The sequence below is a fragment of the Pseudorca crassidens genome, chromosome 10 (genome assembly GCF_039906515.1).
Source record: "Pseudorca crassidens isolate mPseCra1 chromosome 10, mPseCra1.hap1, whole genome shotgun sequence".
Classification (NCBI taxonomy): Eukaryota; Metazoa; Chordata; class Mammalia; order Artiodactyla; family Delphinidae; genus Pseudorca; species Pseudorca crassidens.
This window is the reverse complement of record NC_090305.1, coordinates 19,359,767-19,369,761: the sequence shown is the minus strand read 5'-3', so window position 1 is coordinate 19,369,761 and position 9,995 is coordinate 19,359,767. Positions and strand designations below refer to the sequence as shown.

At 43.0% G+C, this 9,995-nt stretch overlaps 1 protein-coding gene across 1 annotated transcript in view; it reads left to right on the top strand.

Annotated features, from left to right (window-relative positions):
- The first annotated feature begins 619 nt into the window (after positions 1-619).
- DCDC2 (doublecortin domain containing 2) overlaps positions 620-9,995 on the top strand; it is a 155,860-nt gene continuing 146,484 nt past the window's right edge. Inside the window, exons 1-2 of the mRNA XM_067752114.1 lie at positions 620-1,091; positions 5,425-5,479. Of these exons, the coding sequence (XP_067608215.1) occupies positions 799-1,091; positions 5,425-5,479 (348 nt within the window). The 5' untranslated portion in view covers positions 620-798. The remainder of the gene's footprint in view (positions 1,092-5,424; positions 5,480-9,995) is intronic.

Here is a 9,995-nt window from a genome sequence, read left to right as displayed (position 1 = left end):
GACGCGCGGCCGCAGCCGAGTTCACCGCGGCGCCCCTGCCCCACCCCCGCCCCGCCCGGCCCGGCCCGGCCCGAGCCGCCCCTCCCCCAACTGGGCCTCGGGTGTCGGTAGGTACTCCGGCCGCGGGCGCCTCCCGGGATCCCACCCACTACCCCCCGCCTTGGGGCTTGATTGCCTGCCTCTGCCCTATGTGTTCAAAAGATGCCCATGGGAGCTTCGCCGCGGGGCGGTGCAGGTCATCTGGGGAGGGGGGAGGGGTCTGGGAAACTCTCTCAATGCACTTTAGGTATTTATTTCTCCGCAAAGAAAAATCTGGGCAATTCCAGCCGGAACCCTAATTACTTTGGGAACAAACAGAAGATTGAGAGGGGAGAGAGGCAGGCGAGGAAAGAAGTTTCATCACATTTATAATTCTATAATTCGTGTGTGTGTGTGTGTGTGTGTGTGTTCCCACCTCCCTCCCGGGCGCACGAAGTTTGCCTGTTTCAAGCCCCCCGCGCGGCTCCTGTGCAGAGGTGGTTACACCCCGATTCTGCCGGTAGCGAGTGAAACAGGTGTCGTGCGCGCACCGCGATTGCTGTGCAGACTCTGGTGAAATACTTGAACGTGTCCTGCAGCGGCAGGGTCTTCGCGGGGTGAAAGCCCGGCATACGCACTTGCTTCGCCTTTACCCGTGAGCTTGTCTGTTGCCCGTTCGTTTCAGGACGCGACCCCGCGCCGCGTGTGCCGGGAGGCCGCTGGGGCAGCGGAGGTGCCTCCCCGCTGAGAAGCGAGCCGGAGCGGCGTCCAGTGGGGAAGATGAACGGCAGCAGCGCCAGGTCCAGCCACTTGTCTCAGCCGGTCGTGAAGAGCGTGCTGGTGTACCGCAACGGGGACCCCTTCTTCGCGGGGCGCCGGTTCGTCTTCCACGAGAAGAAGGTGTCCAGCTTCGACGCCTTCCTCAGGGAGGTGACGGGCGGCGTTCAGGCGCCCTTTGGGGCCGTCAGGAACATCTACACCCCGCGGACCGGGCACCGCATCCGGAAGCTAGACCAGATCCAGACCGGGGGCAACTACGTGGCTGGGGGCCAGGAAGCCTTCAAGAAACTCAAGTGAGTCCTTCTATCCCCACCGCCCGTCATTTCAGAGGGTTCTAAGGTGGAATGGAATAACCCCCGCCTCACCCCACACCTCGGTGCGCTCAGGGGCTGTGACTGTGCGGGTTGATGCCACTCAAGGCTCCCGCTGCGGCTGGGGTCAGAGGTTGAAAGTGTGATTGGAAAAGAAAGTTCACGTACGGAGCAGTAGGAACAGACTTTAAATGTGTGTATAAGGAGTGGGAATCAAAAAAAAAAAAAGTATTCCGTGACTAGCTATTTGGAAAGAGTAACACAAATGTCATGCTAGATATTTGGCATTTTCTGTTCTGCTTTTTCTCTTTCCACTTTTGCTTGGAACCTATCATTTTATTTCATTTTAATTTTTGTTGCTGTACAGTTGATTTACAATGTTGGAACCTATCATTTGAGTTTAAATGAAGACTTCTTAAAAATCACTTGGAAGTATTGTCACCCATGAAGAAAAGTGCTTTCAACCTTTCAATTCCAAGTAGAACTGACCACACCCCACTTTGTGACCCTCCTCCCACCTCCTGCACGTTTATGTTATTTCCTTAATGCTTGGAAAAGTTTACTGGCTTGCTGTATTTGTCTACATGTCTGTCACCAGGTACTTGATGGTTAAACCTTCAAGGACAGAGGTCGTTAGTGGTGCTTATCCCCAGTTCCTGGGGCAGGGCACTCACTTATTGTGGGCGTTCAGTGAATCAGCAAACTGTGCTTAGGTCTCTGAAGGGAACAAAGATAAGACAGGACTCCTTGTCTTTTGGAGTTCACAATCTAACAGGAGACAGACTACATGCACACCAGTAATTTTAATGTAAAGTACAAAAGAATGAGTGCAATTAGAAAGATAGTTAAAGTTATATGGGAGTTGAGAGAAATTATTCCTTGTGGGAGTGGGTACTGTAGGACAGGTAGAATTTAATATTCCATAGGGTTTTTTTTTATAGCTTTACGGAGATATATTTCACGTAACATAAACCACAGTGGTTTTTAGTAGATTCCTAGAATTTTGCCACCATCACCACAAACTAATATTAGAACATTTCCATCACTCCAAAAAGAAACCCTGTACCTTCCCAGTTTCCCCTTCTCCCCATGCTCTAGTAACCACTAATCAGTAGTGGTTAGTTTCTCTGTCTCTATGGATTTGTCTATTCTGGACATTTTATATACAGGCAGACCTCGGACATATTGCAAGTTCTGATCCAGACCACTGCAATAAAGTGAATATTGCAATAAAGCAAGTCACAGGAGTTTTTTGGTTTCCCAGTGTATATGAAAGTTATGTTTACACTATGCTGTAGTCTCTTATGTGTGCAATAATAACATTATGTCTAAAAAAAAGTACATGCCTTATTTAAAAAATACTTTATTGCTAAAAAATGCTAATCATCATTTGAGCTCTTAGCAAGTCATAGTAGTAACATCAAAGATCACTGATCACAGATTACCATAACAAATATAATATAATGAACAAGTGTGAAATATTGCAAGAATTACCAAAATGTGACCCAGAGACATGAAGTGAGCAAATGCTGTTGGAAAAAATGGCGCTGATAGATTTGCTCCATGCAGGGTGGCCACAAACCTGATTCAATTTGTAAAAAAATGCAATATCTGTTAAGTGCAATAAAATGAGGTATGCCTGTAAAAGGAACCATACAATGTATGACCTATTGTGTTTCTGTCTTCTTTCACTTAGCATAATGTTTTCAAGGCTTATCATGTTATAGTATATATCAGTACTTCATTCTTTTTATTGTTGAATAATATTCCATGATATGGCTATACCACATTGTGTTTATCTGTTAATCAGTTGATAGATATTTGGATTGCTTCACTTTTGGCTAATATGAATAATGCTGCTATGAACATTTTCATTTCTCTTTGGGTATGTACAAGTTTTCATTATTTGGGTATGTATAAGTTTTCATTTCTCTTTGGGTATATACCTAGGAGTGGAATTCCTGGATTGTATGGTAAGTCTATATTCCATAGGTATTTTCCCCCCATAGTTTTTAATATAATATTTTAATTAAAATTCAGCTTGGGCCTCAGGATGGGGAAAAAAAGCCTTTACCATAAAATCTATGCTTGTGACTTCTGATCGTGTAGAACTATTTTCCCAAGTATCACTAAAGTTATCTAATATCATCCTAGCTTGTGTAAGTTTGTTTAAATTGAGTTCTAGGAGTTCTGCTTTTTTGTTATGCCAGATGTTCTTTTTATGGGAGGTGAGGGATACATTTGGATTTAGTTTCCCTTCCCTGAAACCTCCTTTAGTATGCTTTGTCTAACTTCCTTAGAAAAGAGCCAAATGAAACTGTACTTCAAAATAACTTAGAACTTAAAGCTGAGAGTCAGGAGACTTGTGTTTGAGCTGTTTATTAGCTCTGCATCCTTGTGCAATTCACTTGACACAGCTAGTCAGTTTCCTAACGCAGAAAAGGAACATAACCATTCCTACCTCACAGTCTTGTAGAAAGTAAACGGGATGGATGTGAATGTGTTTTGTAAACAACGAAGTGCTATAAATGCAAAGCATCTCTGTGTCCAGTTCCTTTCATTATATACTTCGTTAATTTTTTAAGTTAAATAGTTTTCATATGAAGCAATTTCATGGGAATGTAAATCTGCAATTCCAGACTCACTTTAATATTTCATATTCTCTTTTGTTTATTTAGTGCTACCAACTCAAAAGATAAAAACAGGTACAGTTCCAAACCAAATAGAAAGTGCACTTCAAATCACTCTTTATATATAAGAGATTTGCATGGTTATTTTTGCTTTTAACTCACACACAAAAACCCTGAGTTTGTAATAACAGTGTCCATGGTTAATTTTCCATGCTGATAGATGAATATTTATTTGTGTTAAAGTGGTAGTATCTATGGTTATAATGATAGAAGCCAAGAAGATTTAAATGCTGAATATATTTGAAGCTTTGCAGTTTTAAGTTTACATAACAAATGAAGAAACTGGCAGAACAAAAGAAAGCCCAAAAGATATTGAGGGTAATTTCATGCCATGTAGACCCTAATTGATGTTGGGGAAGATAACAATGGTGGAAAAATATTTTTCAAATAAAAATGATCAACTTTGTTCTTGCATATCTTTTACTCATGTTTCTTCTAATATTTTTGAAACGGTGATTAAACTTCAGGTAGCTATTAAACCTTTATTTTATAGCAGAGAATTCTAGAGATTGTTATTTTCCCCAGTTTTCCTTATGCATTTTGGGACATTGACTCTACTACATGTGGACCTGAAATCACTTTCCTGCACATGACAGTTAGAATGTTTTATTGTTATGTCAGAAATCAGTCCCTGAAGATTTCCGAAAGACCCATTTTATTGTTAAGCGGAGGGAGAATTTTCAGTGTCTTGTATAATGCTGTTTATGTAAGAGAAATACATGATAATTTGCAGAGGTATGGATTAAGTAAAGCGTTCTATCCAAAAAACAACAAAATAAAACATAGCCAAAATTAATTCTAATATGAACTTTTTTGGCAACTCAGCAATTATGGTAGTTGAGGTAGAGAATGTATCTATCTTTCTATCTATGGTTATAAATTAAATCCTAGATTTATATTTAATATTAAAACATTTATTTAGCACCTTCTATGTATGAAGCACAGTGGAACGAGATCACAGTGATGGACAGATAGCTTGAAGTGGACAAAGGTATAAAGTTTTTAGGTTGTGCTTATGCTATAGCTAAAGAATGATCACTAGTTAATATATGTAGCAAATAGTAATGGAATAATCGGGGTCTCCAGAGGTTAACTAGTTTACCCATCTGTATTTTAGCCGAAACAGTGCCTAAACCATCCATCCCACATGGCTGAGCATTCTGGATCATTAAAGTGCTCTCCCAGGAAAAAAGATTTCCCAGCTTTTCACAGTTGTTCCTCTAATGCATGGGATCAGTACTACTTTCTTTGGCCTAAAGTCTGTGATTAATAGAACTAACTGTTAAGCAGCTTTACACACAAACCACTCTTTATATCAAAATTGCTATAAAAATAAGAAATACCATATATATAGTAAGTAGCTGACCATTGTGGGGAAAAATGTTCCCCAATGGAAGTATGTATTTCTAAGAGTTCAATTTCATTGAAGTTTAGCATGGACATGTATCAGCCCTGAAAGCAGTTCCTGTTATTATAATGGCTTTTAATTAGTAGCTATTGATTTTTGCTTTAGGCTTAAGTATTTCCTATGGCTGGCTTTACATTTTAATAATTTTTAAAAAGGCAATTTACATAGCTGATTCAAAAGTAATAAAAGAAGCCCTTATTGTTTTTTTTCCCCCCAGTTACTTGGACATAGGAGAAATAAAGAAAAGACCGATGGAAGTTGTGAATACAGAGGTAATGCAAATAATAGTAACAGTGCTGCTTTGTGTTTCTTATGTTATGTCTTAGAGATTTGGAAGACATTCTAATCGAGGTAAATTGTCTAATGTATATAAACAGGACATTAGATGTTTTAAGGCAAAGATAACCCTTTCTGTGGATCATTATCAGAAACAGACCGAGTAGGTGTCCTCAGATGTGTAGGACTAGACACAACATGCTCTTATTCTCCGATTTTCTAGCTGCGTATTCTCTGGTTGAAACCCATAGGGATTTTCCCTGTCAAGTGAGAAGAGATTCTGAGCACCGTGATACCAACCTTTGCCAAAACTACATCCCCTGCCCTGACTTGCTTCTGACAGTCCAATGTCTGAAATGGCCGGGATCACTCTGACTGGCCCTGAGGCTTTCAAAGGAGCCTGTTAAGACTTCCTGTGATATCAGGAAAACACCTCCATATTAACTTGCATTAAAGTTCACTTGAGCGTGGTCACCAGAAGCTTGCATGAAGACTGGCTATGAGTCTTGTGACATAGATGTTCATTCCACTCTGTTCCACATAGCATCTGGATCCCTAGTGGAATCATCTCTAGTGGGTATTCTATAGGATGTATTCCTTAGTTTATGGATGAAAAAATAGATTAAAAACAAAATTAAGGCAACAGCCTTAAACATCCCAGTGAGACAGGGAAAATGATAATTAAACCCAGATTGGGATTCTGTTCACCAGCCAGACTTGCCCTCCTCCCATTTGGACCCCACAGAGTCAAGTGCTCCCAGTAGGTGTGTCCTGCCAGTGAAGAAATGACGGACAGGAAAGGAGTTTTTCCTCATTTGTAGTGCAGAGCCCCAGGGAGACCCCTCAACTCTGGCCATTTCCTCCTATGCTGGGTTTATGCCCAACAGGAACAAATGGGTCTCTCTAGGAAAAAAAAATAAAACTACGTAAGAAAAAATTTTAATTGTGCAGTATTTTTAATAACGTGACGTTAAATTCATCATTCAAATAATTTGTGGGAAAACGTGGTAATCCCAGACATTATTTAAAATATTATTGTTTGTATTTTTGATTTTCAGTGTATGAAAAGTTGATAATTTATGAAAGTGATAAGATTTATAGCTTAACGTAGACAAAAATATAAATTTTTCAGGTGGTGCTTATGTTACAGGTAAAGAATGACTGCTAGTTAGTATCTGTAACAAGTAGTAAGAAAAGACATTAGTGTATTAGTTCTGGATATAATATTGTTTGAAGGACACACAATCGCTTGAAGTAAGCTATCAATACCTTTCTTGAAGTTAGTGACTGAAGCCAAATTTCTGCAGTAGGATTTGAAATGTGTGAATTCCAAAAAAATTATGAGTGTATATTTACTCTGGATTCCAGTGTCTTTGATGAAGACATTGGGTCTGGCAAATTGCAAGAGGTGTGCAAAAAATTTTTGGAATATACTTAAAAAAAAAAGATTGGGCTTCCCTGGTGGCGCAGTGGTTGAGAGTCCACCTGCCGATGCAGGGGACACGGGTTCGTGCCCCGGTCTGGGAGGATCCCACATGCCGCAGAGCGGCTGGGCCTGTGAGCCACGGCCGCTGAGCCTGCGCGTCCGGAGCCTGTGCTCCACAACGGGAGAGGCCACAACAGTGAGAGGCCCGCGTACTGCAAAAAAAAAAAAAAGATTATCCTTAATGAAAGAAGCATTCACAAGGACTCTAGTGAATTTAATTTGCTAATTGTTCTTCCGCTTTGGAGCAGTAACTATTGATTTCTCTTTACTTGGGGCCTGTGCACGGGCCACACAGACAAGGTTCTGATTTATGAATGCATGTCTTACATGTGACAAATCCACCCCTTATCTCCAACTAGAAGACAGCATCTCTCCCTCTTCTAGAACACTATCTCTCGCACTTTACTTCTTACTGGTGATTCCTGCACCTTCTCATTTGCTCTAACTGCATGGATCCTGCTGTAGCCTTTCATTTCTTCTCAGTCCTTCCCCTCGCAGTCTTCCAAAGGGGGTCATTTTGGGGATGCAGAGCAGGTGGGAGGAGGTGGTGAGAAACTGTTCTGTTTGTCCGTGACCTTCAGCACTTTCCCTCACCCACCCAAGCCCCACTCTCCCACTTTTGTCCCCCTCAAACTTCCCTCCCAGTCTAGACAGCAGTGTATTTACTTCCCTCACTTGGCATTTCCAGTCTTTTCCTTTTCGGCCGCGCGGCGTGGCATGCAGAATCTTAGCTCCCCAACCAGGCATCAAACCCGTGCCCCTTGCGGTGGAAGTGAGGAGTCCTAACCACTGGACCAGGGAAGTCCCTTGCATTTCCAGTCTTGATCTTCAACACAGACACCCTCCTCCCCAAAGTCCACACCATGACCACACGCAAAGCCTGCTTTGAGCAAGGGGACCCCTGTTTTCATTGCCAGCAAGGGAGAGTTTTGGGTTCCGGGCATCCCAAATAGGAACTCTGAATGCATTTTCCCATAGAGATATCACTTTCTCTGTTGGTTCTGCAGTCTTATTGATGCTGTTTTAGGTGGAGCACAAGTCAGAAAGGCTTTTGTAGGCTGAGCTGAGAACCTCACTTTTGTGTGTGTAGTTCTTACTGGGCAGAAATACCTCTCTCTTTTTCACAAGTGATTAACCATCAGACTTTTAGAATTCCACAAGTTTATAAGTTAGAGGACAATCTATGTTCAAAATTTGAGAACATTCTTGACAGACACTGGCCTTTCACAATATTATAGATTCTATTTTCTTTTTTTTTTTTTTTGCGGTACACGGGCCTCTCACTGTCGTGGCCTCTCCCGTTGCGGAGCACAGGCTCCGGACGCACAGGCTCAGCGGCCATGGCTCACGGGCCCAGCCGCTCCGCGGCATGTGGGATCCTCCCAGACCGGGGCACAAACCCATGTCCCCTGCATCGACAGGCGGACTCTCAACCACTGCACCACCAGGGAAGCCCCAGATTCTATTTTCTTGATCTAAGGTGGTGATTTCCTTTCACCATTTGTGTCTACTGAGAAAAGAGTGCACACCTGGTAAAATACTGTTGATGACTGCTATTCTTTGGAGGAAGATAACACATCTTTCTCCCAATCACAGGGAGGGATTCACAGAAATAATTTTGAAGTGGGAACATGAATACATAGAATTGGAGAGTTTAGAGTTGTTTCAGAGAAGAAGTTTCAATGCAGTAGTAGCACAAACAATGTCTATTCAAAGATGTTTCAGTATGAAGAGTTAGTAAAATGACCTATTCATCAAAACTGGGGACATTTCCCTCAAATCTGACGTATTTCATATTGTTTAAGTTTTCAGTGTTGGGGTTACCTAATGAAAGCCTCCACATTGAGGTAGATGATTCAATGTTTCTAATTGCTTGAAGCGTATTAATTCTGATTATTCACAGTGCACGTTATAACAGAAGGACTTTTGCCGTTTGTTGGGGTTTTGTAGGACGTGTGGGGTTGGGTCCCACAGCTGTGGCTAGGTTTTCGCATGTGGTAGGAAACCCAGCCAGTGGGTGCTGGGGGTCAGCAGCATTCCTTTCGTCCTCCCGGAGCACCCCCCGCCCAAGTCCATGATACAGTTTGCTTGTTCTTTAGACAGTTAATAGTTTAGACGCAGTGGTATCCACTTGCTGACTGCAGGTCACGTAACAAGAATGCGCATGTCATCTTGACGTTCCAGGTTCTGCTGTGGTTTCTGTCATTGCCCTTCTGTGCCATGAAACTCACGTTTGAAGAGACACTGAAAGGACAGCTAGTCCTATTCCTCCTCTTCTTTGTAGCCATGTCAGCAGGACAGACAAAGGCAGAACTCTAATGCATCTGTTCCACTAACCTGAAAGAAGTACGTGGTCTTATGTGGCCAACACTTTTTGCAGCAGGAGGAAGGGGGAGGGGAAGCGGAGGAAAGACAGAGAAGAAAAAGGAGATGGGAGAAAGAAAACCAAAATGGTGACTGTGGTTTGCACCTGCTCCAAAGTTGGGCTGCGCTGTGGGCTCTGAGCCCTTCCTTACCTCTCGACACCAGGTCATGCTTTTAATAACATCCAGATAAAGAGACCTTCATAGGCTCCCCCCTTGGACTCCTACCCCTATTCCCCAGTCATTGTGTTGAGCTATATTTTCATCTTCCCGCTTTCCCTGCATTGGTGGTGTTTTTTTTGTTTTTTTTTGCGGTACGTGGGCCTCTCACTCTTGTGGCCTCTCCCGTTGTGGAGCACAGGCTCCGGAAGCGCAGGCTCAGCGGCCATGGCTCATGGGCCCAGCCGCTCCGCGGCATGTGGGATCCTCCCGGACGGGGGCACGAACCCGCGCCCCCTGCGTTGGCAGGCGGACTCTCAACACTGCACCACCAGGGAAGCCCCTGGTGGTGGTTTTAACAAAGACAGTGTTCTCATCTTCTGACCTTGGTAGTTCATCTCCTTATTTTTGTCTTCCCAGTCCTCTCTCTGCTTCCTTTCCCCGCTCCTCTCTGCCCAGTTTCAGATCTCGTGCTATGTTTCCATGTTCCAAGTCCACTCACCA